The sequence below is a fragment of the Macrobrachium rosenbergii genome, chromosome 7, assembly GCF_040412425.1.
Source record: "Macrobrachium rosenbergii isolate ZJJX-2024 chromosome 7, ASM4041242v1, whole genome shotgun sequence".
In the NCBI taxonomy this organism is placed as follows: Eukaryota; Metazoa; Arthropoda; class Malacostraca; order Decapoda; family Palaemonidae; genus Macrobrachium; species Macrobrachium rosenbergii.
Window position 1 is genome coordinate 31,173,200 of NC_089747.1, and position 18,014 is coordinate 31,191,213.

General features: G+C 40.2%; 1 protein-coding gene across 11 annotated transcripts in view; it reads left to right on the forward strand.

Moving 5' to 3' along the window:
* LOC136840274 (uncharacterized) overlaps window positions 1–17,151 on the forward strand; it is an 89,243-nt gene extending 72,092 nt beyond the window's left edge. For all 11 annotated transcript variants that reach the window (XM_067106950.1, XM_067106947.1, XM_067106946.1 and 8 more), the window contains 4 exons: window positions 10,110–10,359; window positions 10,674–10,894; window positions 13,955–14,266; window positions 14,432–17,151. In XM_067106950.1, coding sequence (XP_066963051.1) covers window positions 10,110–10,359; window positions 10,674–10,894; window positions 13,955–14,266; window positions 14,432–16,573 — 2,925 coding nt within the window. In that variant the 3' untranslated portion in view covers window positions 16,574–17,151. The remainder of the gene's footprint in view (window positions 1–10,109; window positions 10,360–10,673; window positions 10,895–13,954; window positions 14,267–14,431) is intronic.
* Window positions 17,152–18,014: the final 863 nt, after the last annotated feature.

Here is an 18,014-nt window from a genome sequence, read left to right on the forward strand (position 1 = left end):
AGACCCCCAGAACTCTGGCCAGAGGCTGACTGAACCTGGTTGGGGGAGGGGGACAAACAGTCCAGCTCCACCCCGGGCCTTGATAACTATACTCTGGGCCCAGGGACTGAAGTTCCAGTGGCCCCGAAAATGGTACAGCCTCCCACCCATATGAAAAACACTACAGGGAGGAGGCTTGATTGTCTCCCCTGAAGCGTATGCCTTCCCAATTTCTCGGAGAGGAGCAGGATGCTTCCCTGCTCCTATGATAACCCCGAGGGTCAGAGCCTCTGGCAGAATGTCTAGTGAAAATTCTTTCCTTGGGTTTTCGTATGAAGCAAAGAAAACTCAGACGGAGGCACATGGGGGAGGCAGAGACACACGGGGGTGTTACAAGGGGCTGATGTGTTGGCTGAACCCGCACACATCGAGGTGGAGGCTGGGAGTGAGAGGCTGACGGCTGTCCAGGGGCAGAAACCTGAAGAGCCTGCACCACCGCCTGAGCAGGGGGCTCTTGAACTACATGAACTTCTTGCCGGACTTGGGATAGGGCCCGGCAAGATCAGATTGTTTCCACTCGTAAGGTAGACACCCACGAGAACGGAGACCCTGAGTAACATTAGTAGCCCCAGCGGACCAGAATAATGCCCACCTGGGGAAAAGATTAATTCTCCAGGTGAAACTGTTCATAAGATTTTTCGGCTCAAGGCGGAACGGGCAAGCCTGATTTACACCTGTTTCAGCTTCCGAATTGACTCCGAAGCTTAGGGAGCTGTACGCTGAATAAATTAGAAAGCGTAGTCCGGGTTAGAAGATTCATTGTGAACGTATCTGTGATATCTGACTCCCGGAAATGCCTCAGCGGTTTATTTTTGAAACAAGCCTGTTAATAAGAGGGGCTACATTCGGAGCACAAGGGGTAGGAAGCAGGGCTCTCAAAGAGAGCACGGTAAGACCCCATAGCTGGCGTGAACTTGGAATTCTCCGCCTGCCACTCCGTTAGAGTTCTCAACGGAGACGATGTGCCCAGCCCCTAGGGAAGATGAGGGCTCACTTAGGGATCCTGCCAGATAGATGCCATGCTCCTTCTGACAGTCTGGTAAAACCCGGATAAGGGGATACCAGGCCGGAAGGAAGAAATGCAATTCCACCAACCTCCGTGCCCACACCCCGATAGGAGGGTGCAGCTTCATGCTGGGAAGCATAAAGGGTTAGGCGCCAAGGTTCCCCAGACTGGAGGGGAAAAGAGGTGGAGGTGTCTGGAATGATAGAATTCCGGAACGGAGCAGGATTTAACAGGTGATCCATTGACAATGAGTCTTGAGATTAATCTCTTTGGGATTTAAGCTCCTGGGAAAGGGAAGGCACGGACCATGAGGTAGATAGATAGTTTGATAGGTTGACAATGACTCTCAAATCGAGCTCCTTATAAGGAGACCCGTAAAAGAGTCTTCAACAAAGGAAGGAGGGGGTAACCGCCTTGCTTTGCTTGGGCCGTGTTCCTTTCCAGAAGACGAGGCCAAACTCGTAGACGGCACCGGATTAGAGATCCGAGACGTCCTCGAGGGGCCCCGGAGCGGGTCTTCTTGGTTTAAAAAAGGTTCTTTTTTGACTGATTTCACCTTAGGGACGGTAGACCAGGAACCGTCGAAAAGGGATGAGAAGCTAACGAATCCCGTAAAGGAAAAGTTTGCCTCACCTAATTCCGAGCTAAGCGGAAAAGGTTTGCCTCACTTATTCTCGCACCTACTTATCGCTCCGGGACGATGTTCACAGGTTCGAGAACAAGACAGAAGGCCGCAACGTCTTCAGAAAACTCTCCGTAAACAGTTAACTTGAAGCGAAGAGTTACGAGACTTGCGGCCGGCCTCCAGGAGGGGGAAAATTAGGACCCCAAACACCGGAGGAGCAACTATTAATAAGTCATATGAGATGGAGTTTGGCGAAGGAAAAACTGATAGGTGTATATGAAACCTACTGATTTATCGAGAATCTCGCCCGGAGACGGAGTTTGGCGGAGAGAAATCGATAGGCGTATATGAAACCTACTGATCCACCGAGAATCTCGCCCGGAGAGAGCCCAAACACCGAAAGAGCGACTATTAATAAGCCACATGAGGCGGAGAACCGATAGGTTTACTGTATATGAAACCTACCGATTTATCGAGAATCTCGCCCGGAGACGGAGTTTGGCGGAGGGAAATCGATAGGCGTATATGAAACCTACCGATCCACCGAGAATCTCGCCCGGAGAGAGCCCAAACACCGAAAGAGCGACTATTAATAAGCCACATGAGGCGGAGCTTGACGGAGGTAAAACCGACAGGTGTATATGAAACCTACGGATTCATCAGGTAGCCTGCTCGGGAGATCATAGCGTACAACGCAATCCGCCGGGTGCCAAACGACTAATAATAAGCCAAATGAGGCGGCGTTTGGCGGAGATAAAACCGACTGGTGTAAATAAAACTTACGGATTCATCAAGTAGCCTGCTCGGAGAGAGCATAGCGTACTTTACAACCTTCCGAGCCAAGAATAAGTCACATGAGGCGGAGTTTGGCGGAGACGAAACCGACAGGTATATAAAAACCTACGGGTTCATCAAGAAGTCTGCTCGGGAGAGCATAGCGTATTTCATAACCTTCCGTGCCAAACTATAAAATCTCCAAAACAGACTGCGCGACCGAATGGGAACTATAGACTCCGTGATCGCTGGCTTGTTGCAGGATAGCGAGAGCATTCCTGCACTTGACAAAACCAGCTGAAAACATATGAGAAATGGGCATGCTGGAACGGATGCCGGAGCAGAGTACCGTAGCAGCGACTTAGCCTAGTCAGACCAGGAAAACCCCCGGAGAAAACCGGGCTAACAGGACAAAACTCATAGACATAAAAACAGAGTCAACGGAACATTCTGAAGCGACCATGTTTGAACAATATGTGACGGAAACAAACAAAGTGGGAAAGTTATGAACTGTTCGGAAGTGGGCACACTCAAAGCCAAGAGAGGAAAACCCCCGGAGGAGGATATCCTGAACGAAGTGATAGCGGTGGGTGGAATAAACGCCGACCGCTAAACACTAAAATCGCCGGAGCAGTAAGCAAGGAGAGCGCCCAACAAGATAACGAAACACCGAACAGGTAGTAGCAAAATGGAGGGGGAACGCCGAAAGTAAATAAAACAGAAGACAGTTAGGTGGAAAACGCTAACTGGCCTCGTATGAGATCCCAACAGTGAGGTGCGAACATGTAGGAAGCACCACGAAGGGAAACAGTCGACGTAAAAGGAAGGAGGAAGGATAGGCCAGGAGGTTGGTAACCCAAAGTAGCGACCAGGGGTGGGACAGCACTCCCCTGGCGCCCAGAGATTCTCATAGATCCCCTCGCTATGTGAGCTGTGTTGCACGACAAGAGCGAGAGAAAAGGAGAGGAAGGGCAAAAACCTCTACGGCCAGGAGAGCAAAGAAAGGTAAAAGGAGTGTGAACAGGAGTGGGGAGAGCACTCCCGGTCACCTCCAGGTCCAGGTGGAGTGCCAACCGATAAGGTCAGACACACCGAGGGACAACCAATCAATGCAGAGGGAGGGGATGTAGGCTACAGCACAAAATAAGGATAAATTGCTCTCAAGCCTTGGAAAGTTAACAAACCTTGAAAACAAACCAAGGGGAGAGAGAGAGCAAAGGATAAAAGGGAGAGAAGGGGATTCTCGATACCACAAAATAATATAGATATAGTCGGTAAAAGAAGTGTGAACAGGAGTGGGGAGAGCACGCCCGGTCACCATTGGTAAGCAACCCAAAGAAGGATTGAACTAGGATAGGCTACGCAGGTAAACCCTCGCTATTCCAGCTTAACTTATTAGGAACATCAGCCTAAGTGAAAAGCCGAAACAGGGAGAGGGTGGACGTAAGCAATATATCCAAGCCAAAACCAAACAAAGGGAAGCACCAGACATAAAACACTTATGTACAGAACGAGATCACAGACATGAAACTCACACGTACAGATCGAGATCGTCCCTCCCTTAACGATTTTTCCCCGAAGGGAAAAAGTGTTATAGCCAACCCCTAGGCTAACCTAACTGGGGCGATGCAAAGGAAGGAAGCCTAGGAGAGGGGTAAATACACTTCCCCCTCCCCCTTAACTAATAACTCAAATAATGCATAATAAAACAAAAATTTTCTATAAGGTACATGTAGGAGGATAGGCAGGCCCAGCACGACATGAACGTGAAGGGAAATGGCCGACCTCCAGTTAAATGAAAGTACCCAAAATTAACAAAATTCAGAAGCATCCAAGCACAAGGTCAAAACTTAAATGTACCAATGAAAATCATGTTCCCATAAGCTTAGAGAAGTGAGTCTAAAACAAGGCAAAATAAAGCCAAAATAATAAGCGAATAGGCCCGAGGGGGAACCACGTAGCTTAAACAGCAAGACAGCACTTGACCAGGAAGGGAACACAAAATTCACAAAATAAACAAAATTATAAAAACAAAGTAAAAACAAAGTAAAAACCGTAACAGTACCAATGAAAATAAGATCCCCAAAGGCTAAGAGAAGTGAGGGACAAAATTAAGGCATAATGAGGCCATGATAATAAGCGAATGGGCTCGAGGGGGTAGCTCGTAGCCTAAACGCTAAACATCACTTCTCGTAATGAGGCCATGATAAAAAGCGAATGGGCCCGAGGGGGTAGCTCGTAGCCTAAACGCTAAACAGCACTTCTCGTAATGAAGCCATGATAAAAAGCGAATGGGCCCGAGGGGGTAGCTCAGAGCCTAAACGCTAAACATCACTCGTAATGAAGCCATGATAAAAGCGAATGGGCCCGAGGGGTAGCTCAGCCTAAACGCTAAACATCACTCGTAATGAAGCTATGATAAAAAGCGAATGGGCCCAAGGGGTAGCTAGTAGCCTAAACGCTAAACAGCACTTCTCGTAGTAAAGGGTACAGAACAAACATAAAATTAATCAAACCCACTAAAGTTAGGAATCATTAATTGGTAAAATATCCCAAATAAAAAGGGATACTAAAAATAACACAAAACAAACATGCCACCCAAGACCAAGAGAGGTCAAGAGACGCCGTGAGAGGAGATTGAGACGGGCATTATCAATCCTTTAATTATTAAACTAAAGGAAAATAAGGAGCCTCAATCGCCTAAAAACAATAAAACACTGGTACTCAAGTTGTTGAAGAAGAACCTTGCGAGGATGCCATAAAAATGCCAAAATAGAGCACAAAATGAGGATCACAACGAAATTACGTGTGAACGAAAATCGCGTGCTAAAATGGAATGTGGCTAGTGTTGCCTTGTGTACAGTCCGCGAGTAGTGCATGGGCTTGTATCGCACACCTCTCGTTGGGACTTTTGACATTGGGAATCTTTATAGGGCAGGGTCCCGTGATTGTGACAATCTCACCCTTTACCATATACGACTCCATTTCTTGGAGCTCGCTCTGGGGGTAGTAACCTCAGCTTTACATTTAGCTTTTCTCTGGTATCTAGCAACGGAATTACCTAGAAATAAGTGCTGAATGGATTATTTCACCGGCTGACACGGGACCCCGATCCAGAAATGAAATTTAAAATTATTGTAGGAAGAAAGGGAATGCACGTGTTCTCAGTATAACCACCGCAGTCTGGGAAACCGAAAGAAAAGAAAGAATTTTGGATAAGGTCATCAGATGCAGTTAACAAAGTACCACAGTCAGAGGGTATACTGGAATGAAGAGACCTAAATGGTTATGTAGGAGATGACATTTAGTTCTGAGAATATGCTAGGAAAATACAGCTTTGGAAAGAGAGACCAAGACAAGAAGTAGGAGTAATGGAATTCTGTTAGAGTCAAGGAATAAGTTGCTATATGTAATTTGTTAGAAGCTCTGAAGCAATATGGCAAGGGCAAAGAGGAGAAGCTGGGATTAACAGAATCTCAATATAGCTGAGGGAAAAATTACTTATGACAGCAAAGTGGTTGAGGAAAGATGTTTAAGGAGCAAAGTACTGTATATAAAAGACCAAATGGTTGGAACTGTGGTGGCAGCATTTTGAAAACTTTGTAAGTGAAGAGAATGAATATGAACTTGAGAAGTATCACATGAAGTTAATGGACTTCTGTATTAATAAGCTACATAATTATGATTATATTTTACTGTGCTGCCATTTTAGATGTGATACATTTTTAGATTAACTCTCTAAAATTGAATGTTAAGTTTAAGAGTGCAAGCTTATTTAGGTTAGGAGCCATGTGGAATTGCTGTTAGCTGTCAGATATTTAGAAAATATTCAGGTGCAACTATATTATGGGGACTTTGTTACTTATCAGACTTTGTTACTTATCAGAAAGCCGACACCCAGTGTCTGCAGTGGTAGAGGGGAACATTTTTAAACTCAATTGTCAGTTTGGCTTCATGCCATAGACATGAACAACTAAGGCAATCTGTAAAATGAAGCAACTACAGTACAGGAAAAGTACCAAGTGAAGGGGGAGAGATTAATTTGCAATGCTTAACTAATACTGTAATAAATATTCCATCATAAACAAATTTAGCAAAAATCCTAGCACTTCGCATCAACCCTTACAGGCTGGGCTAAAATGAAAAGCTTCATGTTAAAATTAATTATTTGGATACTTACCTACTGTCAAAGTTAGCTTATATCTTCGCGCCAGTAGGTGTGATCGGCATTCAAAATAAAATAACGCTTGGCTAACCTGCTAGGACTGTCTGTAATCACCTGTGTCCCACCAGATGGTGTTGGAATGTTGTTTACGTTCTTGTCAGAATTCTTCATGACCACCCACCAAGATGTAGGGAGGCTGGGTGGGTTTCCACTTTAACAGTAGGTAAATATCCAAATAATTAATTTTATCATGAAAATTTTCTTTATTTGGAATGAATCTTACCTACTGTTGAAGTTAGATGACTACCACATTGAATAAGGATCGTGGGTTAGTGCAGCCAGAGAAACAGTGTTCAGCTAAGCAAACTAAAACCTTTTTAATAAGGGGGGAAAAAAACTTCCCAATCCTGCCTGTTGTATGATCCTTACTGGCAAGTACTGTCGCCAGACGTTGGAACCACAATAAGGTGTAAGGTCCTTGTAGTGAGACTTGTCAAAGGGTCCTTACAAGGGAAAAAGGACTAGAGTACTAGTGACTCCTTTGGATGAGTTGAAAGCCCATAACTGACAGTCCAAACCTAAAGACAACTACCACCTTCATATATGAAGGTGTGCTCCTATACACCAGTGTGAACCTTTATGCTCCCAAAATTCAGTACAGGCAGTCCCTAGTTATCAACAGGGGTTTTGTTCTGACGGCGTGATGATAACCGAAGCTTGCCAATAACCGAAAATCTGTGATTTCTGGCGCTTATCTGCGCCGAAAATTGCCGATTTTCAGTTATCGGCACCTCTGTTAGGTATGTATCGGCGCCAATACCCAATTATCATTATCAGCCCTGATAAGCGAAAATCAGCGAAAACGAAAAAGGTCAATCACTATGGGGGGAAGAGTGATCTTCGCCCTAATATATATGGTCAAATTTCTAACCATAATGAAAGAATATTACTCAATTACCTATTATTGTTCTACTGAACCACATAGTGATCAAAAGACGGTGGAGCGGGAGTGAGAGAGGAATTAACCTACGCTATCAGGTAGGTTAATGGAGGAGGAGGAGAAGCAACACCAGTAGACAAAAGGAAAAGACTGAGTAGGCTTATGGTGTGCCCTAGCAAATTGTCTATGTAATCTATGGGCCTCTAGCATCTTCCAATACTTCACAAAATTTTCATCCTCTCATCAGATCACTCCTTAGTCTTCACATCAAGAAAACCACACTCATGCCTCAACAGCTAAGCTAACACATATGTGGCCGTCATGCACAACTGAAACATTCAGTTTCCACAAACTTTCCTATACAGGCAGTTCCCACTTACCAGCGGCATCAGTTAACGGTGCTTGGCTAGCGATGTAGTTAACTGGATTTTTGGCACCAGTAAGCAATTTTTGCCACCGATAAGCAATTTTTGATGCTGGTAAGCAGTTTATTGGTGTTGGTGAGCTGTTTATCGGCCGATAACTGGTTTATCGGTGCTATTATCGATGATTTTTGGTTATCAGCAATTTTCGGTTAGCAGTGCTTGGCTGGGAACAGAACTGCCTGCAGCCTAATGCTTTCATCTCTGTTTGTTGTAGATGACATAATGCAAAAACAGAAAACTAGCACAATACCATACAGGAGAAAATTAGAAAGAAATAGCCAACATTATTACCAACACTGATTCACACTGTCTGCACAACGACACGGCATGAAGAATTCTGACAAGAACGTGAACATTCCAATACCATCTGGTGGGAAACAGGTGATTACAGAGACAGTCCTAGTGGGTTTGCCAAGGGTTTTGTTTTATTTTGAATGCCAATCGGACCTAGTGGCGTGAAGATATAAGCTACCTTTAACAGTAGGTAAGATTCATTCCAAATACTGTAATATACATTTAAGAGCACCCAATCACCTGGCAAACTTTAAGGTTGGCCAGTATAAACAAAAAAATCAATGGAACAAGGAAAATATGCTGTGATTGATTTATTACGTGGGCAAAGGTATACATAGCAACGAGCGGATGGAAACGAGGTGCCCGACCCCTAGTCGCCATGACCCGCACGCTGAGTGAGAGCAATTTGTGCTTGTCAACAGCCAATCAAATAACAATAACAAGAGACATAATGTACATACAGTGATATATGGCGAAAAGGCCAGGAAATTCTGCATACAAACATATACATGAGATTCTCGTTGCGTTGATAGATACGATACATGATCGTAATTAATGGGTAGACGTCTTTACAATGCAAATGGACATGGTATAAGAAAAAATTCTAAAAAATTTCTCTACCTTCCATCCACAGAAAGTTGAAAGTGAATATTGTATTTCAAACCCTGTACAGGGCCTCTTTTCCAAGAATACTCGTAAAAATATGCTAATTTTAGCGAGCTATACTTACATATTCTAAATTTTTTATTTTGTAAAATTACAGTTACAGCTCACATACATAACAGATAAGAAATAATATTAGTAACAATCCCACAGCATATTTATGTTAAAACATTTATGAGATGTACTGGGATGGGGAGATGCATTACTTTTTAGTGACTGATACTTGTTCTAATATTTTTTTGTATATACTTTATTTTGTAAAATTAAAATTACAGTGGACCCCCGCCTATTCGCGGTTCTGGATTCACGGCTTCACCTACTTGCGTACAGTATTTCTCTGTGGAACTTATATACACATTATTTGCAGAAAATTCTCCTATGCGCAGTATTTTTCATGGAGAAATATTCACAGATTACTGTATTTTCATACCATTTTTGTGACTAAATGCACTTTGTGATAAATTTATTAAAATATTCAGGTATAAGCATTTTTAGATAGTTTTTGTTGTTTTTAACTATCAAAATAGGCAGTTACAAGCATTTCTAGTGGGGTTTTAAGTGTTCGCAGATTTGAACTATTTGCGGGGTAGGGGTAGTGATATGCATACCCCGCGAATCCCGGAAGTCGATTGTACAGCTGATGTAACTGTTGTAAAAGATGAGGGCTAAAACCAGCAACAATCCCTGAGTATATTTATGAGCAAATATACTTGAGATGTAATGGGACGGGGTGATGTATAGTAGTGCTTTTCCCCATGACATCTCAGGGGAGGCTGTTCTTCAAATTTCTTCCTCACATCACCAGCCATGGTGTGAGTGTTGCCGTAAGTCATTATGGCCTGTTCAAGTTATTTGAAAATTTTTTCTTGCAAACTTCGATCAAACTGCATGGCACAAAATATACGTTCTCACCTGAGCTGGTCCAGACTGAATGCCAAGAGTTATTACTTGTCTCACATGATCATACCCTGATGTAAGGGATTAACATAGAAAAAAATCTTTTCATAGCCTTGAGAAAAGATAGGGATAAAATTCTTGGATAGACAATGAAAAGCACAACTAAGAACTCACTGAAATTATTTTTTGGTCTTAATTTTTCAAAACTTGAATGTCTCAAATAATTGCAAAGTACAGTATTAGTAATTAATTTAAATTTCTTATATACTCCAATGATACAGGCCCATGCCAGGAATGTTGAGGCTTTGTTTGAGGCTGCAAGAGGTGGTCAGTACCGACATGGAGGTGGAGTTGACGTCCTCCTTCGCTCTTTCAGCTTGCCAGGTACTGTACGTGACCAGCAGGGACAGTCACTCCTTCATTATGCAGCTTCCGTGAAGTTAGCTGATGGAGGACCTCTCTGGTTGGCTCCTGACATCAGGAGCTTAGTAGAGAATCACAATGTGTATGTGAATGCTGTTGATTATAAAGGTAAGCCCTTTGGATTTTATGAATTTAGTTTTTTCTTTTAGTGTTAAGCTCTTCACAGAGAGAAGCAAATTTAATCCTAAACAGCATATATTTATGACATTACAAGTGTGATTATCGATAATTATTAAATGAAATTACTTTTACATTTTTATATAAGTGATAATATACAATAGTTTAAGTAATCTATGAATTTTTAAACAATATTTTATCAGTATATATGACTGAAATAATCTTAGTTTACAAGTATAATGAACTGCTCATGCCTCACACTGATAATGACTTGGATTCTAAAGAAACTGCATTTCTGCACACAGGTCAAACAGCACTACATGCACTTGCAGAAAAGGCAAGTATGAGCGACCAAATCACCTGCTGGGATGGAAAAGCAGTATATGTTAGCCAAGCATGGGTCAATCTTGCTACCTTGATCATGAAGCTTGGATGTGATCCTAGACTACCGGATAATTCCAATCGGTCTCCTAGTGAAGTTGCCCAGATAAATGGAAACATTCCTTTAGCAGATGAATTTGAGAAGGTAAGAAAACTAATTATTCAGTATGGGTCAATCCAAAAAGTCCTGTAGTTACAAAGTGTTTTAACCAGTCCCCTGATTCACTTTCTAACAAAGCAAAATGCTGACCTGAAGGATTTTAAACAGAGAATTGAAATTGAAGAAGAGACAGATTTGAAGTTTGACAATTTATGATAGATGAACAACAGAGCAGTACAGTAAAGCTTTGGTTGCAAATAGGTTTCAAAAAAACCTTTTGGTACTGCCTAAAGAACAACATGTCACAAATGAAAGACAGAGTACAGTAAAGCTTTGGTTGAAAATAAGTTTCAAAAAACCCGTTGTTACTGCCTATGGAACATGTCAGGCATTCTGTATGCTGATCTTCCTGTGCATACATAAACACCTTTATATTAACATAAGTAAATTGAAAACTTGTTTGTATCCATACCCTCCCTGGAATGAAATGAAAAAATAGGACAATCACCATGTGACCTTCCCCATAAAAGTGAATTAAAAAAATATTTTAATATACAGTATATTAAACTATGCTGATGTAGTCATCATTTTTAATAAGTAAACCAAATGGCTGGCAGTCTTTATTTCAAAAAGAATATTGTACATGAGTAATTCCACCCCTTCTTTGAATTATAGCTACACATAATAATTACAGCACTGCAGTTTAACGACTTCAGTCATAATTCTAGGAAAATTTGCAGGATTTGCTTTTAAATGAGAAGTAAAAATTTGAGTTAGCTAGACAGGAAGAGTAAATGGAACAGATGATGAACATCATATATGAAGCTGGCTGAAGGCATGATGCTAAGAACCTTGCTTACAATCTATAATGTTCCATGCAAAGCACACCACAATTTTTACTCCCTTAAAGTGATAGCTCAGAAGAACTGGGCAAGAGTAGGAGAAAGGTATCCTTATCTTTCTGTGAAGATGCAATTGACAAACCTAGTGGACATGTATGATGGGAGAAACCCTTGTTGTAAAATTATATCTGTGAGCATCAAACCATTATTTAATTACAGTAGCTCACTGAGATAACAGGTAAAAGTGTCTGAGCCTACACCTATATAAAAGAAACTCTGATTGTTGTATATATATCGTGAATGCATGTTTTTGCTGTTAAGTATATTTATACCCCATACCCGTTAAGCTAAAATGCTTATAACTGTCTATTTTAGTTGTTCACTTCCTATTATAGTAGTTCAATAAAAAATATACCTTAAATTATCATATAAAAACAATTTAATATCATTTCAAAGAAAAATTCACCCCAAACCATTATCCCAAAACACCCAAAGCCATTTTACATTACCCTCCTACAGTGTTACTCTTGAGTATCTACACCCCTCAAATGCTTATAATAATGATTTACTAATTTTAAAATATTAATACTGATGTCAAAACAGCAAAATATCTATAAAATCTTTAATACAAATGTCTGACAAGAGGTGTGACAACTAATCAACTTAACCCTGTATACGTAAGCATATTTTCTCTCATAGTATTGAAGTTCCATTTTCATTTTTGCGATAAAGTATATTTATATGTATAAAAGTAGTACCTGTAAAGTAAGATAAAAGCCTCATTATTAACCTGTTAAGCGTCACTGACAGCATATCTCGGTTGGCCGCATCCCATATCTGCCTTCAAGGGAGTAACACGTTATACCATTTTCAAGGCTTTTATGTTACTGAATTCGGTCCAAAATGGTCTTCCCTCATAAACAAATTGTAGGAACATCAGTTGGTAACACTATGAGCTAAATTAGCAGTAAATGGGAACTTTTTTTTGTAAGGGAACGACACTCTTGACGAGGACAACAGCCTACACCTCCCGGTACGCTTCTGGTGTTCATTGATAAACAACGGATTTATTTTTGTTTGATCCCATTTATCCCCCCATAATGAGCGATCTAAAGCGAAAGAAAAATCTTTTGCCTGAAGAGATATTATCACTACTTGTTGCAGAGAATGATGATTACGATAAAAGGAAATAACGGCGCCTTTTCCATAATCAGCACAAAAATTACTTCTCTCTCTCTTTGCTGCAGATTCCACGAACTTTTTGTTCAGGATACAGGTAACCTGTGGAGTTCCCTTTACTTTTCGTTCACCCTAAGGTATGAGTTAGTGTTCAGGATAAGGGAATCCCTGTGGAATTTTTTTTAGAAGATTTTTGATGACAAAGTCATGGAACATTGTAACAGTAATGAGCAGATTTTCCATCCAGTTTCTAGATGAATATATAGGAAGTTTGCCTACAATATCACGTGCACTAAAATGACATGACGAATGAAAATGAAATGAAACCTGGCTCTATATTTCAGGGAATGGGATTCGAGAGAATAATTTTTCCCTTTTATGCTTCTTGCTTACAACCTTTAGGATAAAAAATGCAAAATAAATTGTTTCATCTTTTCATATTTTACATTATTTATTATCCTAATATCTTGATACAAAAATCAATACCAGTGTAAAAAAGAACACAAAAAAGCATAAAAATTAGCATAGACCAAATGACCGCTCAGTGAGCTAGAAAATGTGACGATACAGGAGCAGCGATGTCTCTCATAAAGGACACTTAACAGGTTAATATAAACTTCAGGACAGTATACAGTACAGTACAGTACTGTAAAGTGATAAAGTGAAATTACAGTGTACTGTAAGCATGAACATGTATTCATGCGTGGGTGATGCGCTTTCTCCCTCACTCAAACTCCCAGCATTCCTTTTGGTGCCTGATTTGAAAAAACAGTTCGGCGCTTGATCCGGAGGCAAAAACCCTCAAACTGATATTTCCATTCCGCACTGATATATCTGTAAGTTACGATATGCCATGGTCAGTCATCTCGGTGCGCTACTGTATAATCATATCAGACATGGGTTTGACTTGTTAAATGGTACTAAGAGAATAGTATTAATTTCATCTGAAGCCACTTATGACTATTCACTTACTCTGCTATTGCTTTAAGATCTATAAATCTCATTTATCAAGAATAACACTTTAATGTGAATACAATTGGGATTAATACACTACCAGAGGTATCTGAATTTGTCATATTTTCAGGAACGTGCAAAATTGGGGTCATCCAACTTCTCTAAATATTTAGATAGATTCAAAGACTTCCTTGAAGCATCTAAAATGGGAAGAGTGAATGATATGCAAGAGCTCCTAAGAGAGGGCGTTAGCGTCTTGCCAATAGGGTCCAGGAGTGATCCACTACAAGAAGCTATCAAAGGAGGGCACAGAGATGCAGTATTCTTACTACTGAGTGCGGGAGCACCTCTGTGTGCCCATGGGTTGGTTGGGGACACACCATATGAAGCAGCTCATAGTACTCCTGGTCTCCCAGCATTGTTCCCAGCTCTTATAAGAAAGGTAAACCATGAAGTATATTCATAGTATTTAATTTTTCAGTGTAATGACCTCTGTACCTGTAAAGCAACTTTTGATAGAACAATAGCTTTTAATACTATATGGAACTTGACAGTAAATAGGATAAACTCTGTTTGAGTATGCAATAACTTAAAATATATTTCACAGGCACTCTGCGGACAACTGGAGGTAGAGACAAATATCATTAGGGGTTCTAATGAGATCCCAGAGCTTCTGAAGAAAGGTTCAAAGGATATCAAGACTATTATTGAAAGATCTGGTCATAAACTAGCTTCAGAATTAAGCAAATGGATGGATGAGCAGCCTGCTTACAGTTTGCATAATTTCAATGAAATGTTGGCTACTGCATCCTCCTTGGGTCTCACTTTAACTTGTCAACTTATGGGAGTGGCTGGGGTAAGACTTAACCCTCTTCCAAGTGAGCAGCAGCCTTTACTACTTGCTATCAACAATAACCAACATAGTACAGTGTATTCCCTCTGCCGAGACTTGAAAATGAACCCCTATATTATTGGAGTTAAGGAAGATGAGATTTCACAGCAGCTAAAAAATGATCTGCTTCAGAGTGAGCTACTGTTATTTGAAAAGAAACTGCATAAAGCAGCTTTCGATGAAGTTACAGTTGGAAACTTAATGAATGACGCAAATGGCATTAGTGAAAAAGGGAGCATTAAGAATCCGTCAAAAATGTTCTTGTACTTGCTTGCTGAATTGAGCCTCGTGACTTTGTTGCATCGAACAAGGAAGTTTTCAGATGACTCTCTACTTGATACCATAGTGAATGATGCAACAGGATCAACAATGCTTCATATTGCAGCTGCTTATGGGAGAATCAACATGATTGAATACCTTCTCTCAGTAGGGGCAGACCACACATGTAAAACAAAAGATGGACTTACTGCTCCTCACTTGGCTGCAGCTAGGGGCCACAAGAAATGCATGGAGTATATCATTGACTATACAAAACATCATGAAAAGTGGAATTCAGTTTTACCTCAGCAAGTACTCAATAGTTTTGAAGAAAATATGAAAAGCTATCACTTGGATGTTCTCTCAACTTCAGACCTAGATGCCATTTCAAGTGCCAAAGATGATTTTACGAAGACCCAAATAATTTTAGCTAGTAGGTGTGAAAAGATGGGTGTATCTAGTGAAAAAAGTTTAAAGGAATTACTAGCTAAGGAGCAAAAGTTCATTAAGGACTTGATATCTGATGACTTTATTATTTCAGTAGAACGTGATATCTGTGATTTTGTGCGGGAGATCATGCGCATAGACAGCCGGTTTAAAGGAACCATTGTTTCCCGTAACCCAGTGTTTGAAAAGTGTGAATTTTTTTTACCAGAAACCTTTGAATTCTTTTGTGAACTAGAGAGTTATCATGCTCTGAGTGAAGGCTGTATTTCCCTTGGAAAAACTTTGAAAAATGCAAAAGATGGTGAAACTGTGGATATCCTGAAATCAACTAAGGACCAGGAGTTTTTTAGGGGCTCAAATTTCAAACTTGCGTTTTACAAAGCTGCTAAACAAGCATTGCAAAATTTTACTTTTAAGACATTGGCTTTAATACCACCATTTTTTAGTCAAAGTTTAACAGGTATTTTTATTTATGGCTTATTAACTAATAAACCTAGAATGAATTTAGTGCAAATAGCAATAACACCTGTCCTTAAAGTACCATGCTTTACAGACAGTGTTGTTCGTAAAAGATACCAGAACCAACTTCAGTTCCCAGGAAATGAACATCTAGCAAACACTGAAGACAGCAGATGGATTTATTTATCAAATTTCACCCCTAAACATGTTCTCTCAGCATTAACTGAAGATGAGCAGATGGTGCTTTGGACATGCCTTTATTTCAGGAAGTTGCTGAGCCTATGCTGGTGGTTACCAAAGAAACAACAGAGACGGGTTGGATGTATCTGGCAGTCTTATCCTATTAGTGTGGATTTCCCAAGCCAAAGATTGTTAATTTTCAGTTTCTTAGATGAATTAGTTGAAGCCAAGGATGGTCATTGGAAAAAAGAAAACTATCTAGATAAAGTTACATGTGTTTTAAGGAGGTGTTCTCCTCCAACCAAACGAAAAGTGTCTTTCCTTAGTGATTCACCAATAGTTAACCCACTCACAAGTATATCTGCTGTGATGGCCTTCTTAGAAAAGATCACAGTCAAGAATGGGCTTGAGCCTCAAGAAGATGGACATAATTCTGCACCAAAGTCATTTGGTAAGTTTGGTAAGACTAACAAAGCTGTTTCTAAAAATTCCTTAAATGTGGAATTGGAGTAACTGCAACACAGTAAAGATGCTTAATTCTGAAGAGTGCTCAAATACCGAATGTAGTAATTTTAGTCACCCATGGTAGCTGTATCATTACAGCTTATGTTTAAAATACTCAAATATTTTTCTTTTTCAGTGACTAAAGCGGCTTTTTTAAATATCGTTGTATATGACTATTAAAAAAAACTACAAAAAATGTGTTACCTTAATACTCCTTTCCCTAATTGTTTCCATATTGTTGATTGGGAAATCATTGCTTAGAAAGTTTACTTTAGGTGATGAAAGTTCTACCACTTAATTCATGTTCCCCTCCTGTATACCGTACTTAAGGTTCTTAAATACCAATTGAATCATGTTGGTCCTAAGAACTGCGATCATAGTTTTAACAGAGCTATTGTTCAAGTTTTGATCTTTAAGTTACTGCATGTAACCAAAAGGATAGCTGTGCTTCATTAAGTTAGTGTGTACATCCATTTTTAGTTACAAATTTTCATTGTACAATACAAATATGCATAACTCAGGATAGTAAACCATCTCTTATTGCAATGAAATTCTTCTGCTTCATTCTAAGAGGCTGAGCAATGTCATACCGAGTTTTTTTGAAGCCTTTGAGTAACTGCAAGATAAGTTTTACTGTTGTGCCTGACCTTTCTCATTCAAACCCATTTTTATCTGGTACCCTGTTCTTTTATAAAAAGAAGCCCTTCATCTTCATCTTCTTGGGTAGCCATATAACATCTGAAAAGCCACTCCATTCAAATTACCTCTTTTGAAAGGTAATTCCTTGGCTGTCCAGATATGGAATTCTCTCCGTCTTTCTATTTTCAACTTAAACTAGCGTATCCCCTCCAAAGAATGTGCCCTGGGATGTTACTACAAGTGCTCATGGGCTCTCCCTTCTGTCATATACTCTCCTCAGAGAGGATGCTTTGATATATTACTACCACTGTTCAAGGGGTTGAACAAAACCAAAGCAACAGCCATTTACTAAACTGCTCAAGAAAATTTTGACCCCAAGTACCCCATCAAGTGAAAACCTAAAGTACAATAAAATTTCTTAGAGACTTTACATGGGGTATTTATGCAACCAAAGAGCTCCCACGGTTCACAAGAGGACAGTTCTTCAAATTATGACAAAAAATCAACCATATAACACACCAATTTGCAGTTAGTCTATGCAAAACAAAAACCTTGTTTATACAGAAATAACCTTAACACATAGTTCCTAAACATCAAGAGGAATAAACATACTTGAAACACAACGGAATGAATGAATATCTACATGTAAAGTTTTCTGATGTTTACGTTCATAATGACAATAATCTGCTGAATAACTGAAACAACCATATACAGTACTCGCAAAACCACAAACTTTCAGATACGTTTGTATTCATGCTAGGTATAAAAATCATAGCCGTTTATGCAGGAGAATTCATCAACGTAAGCTGGA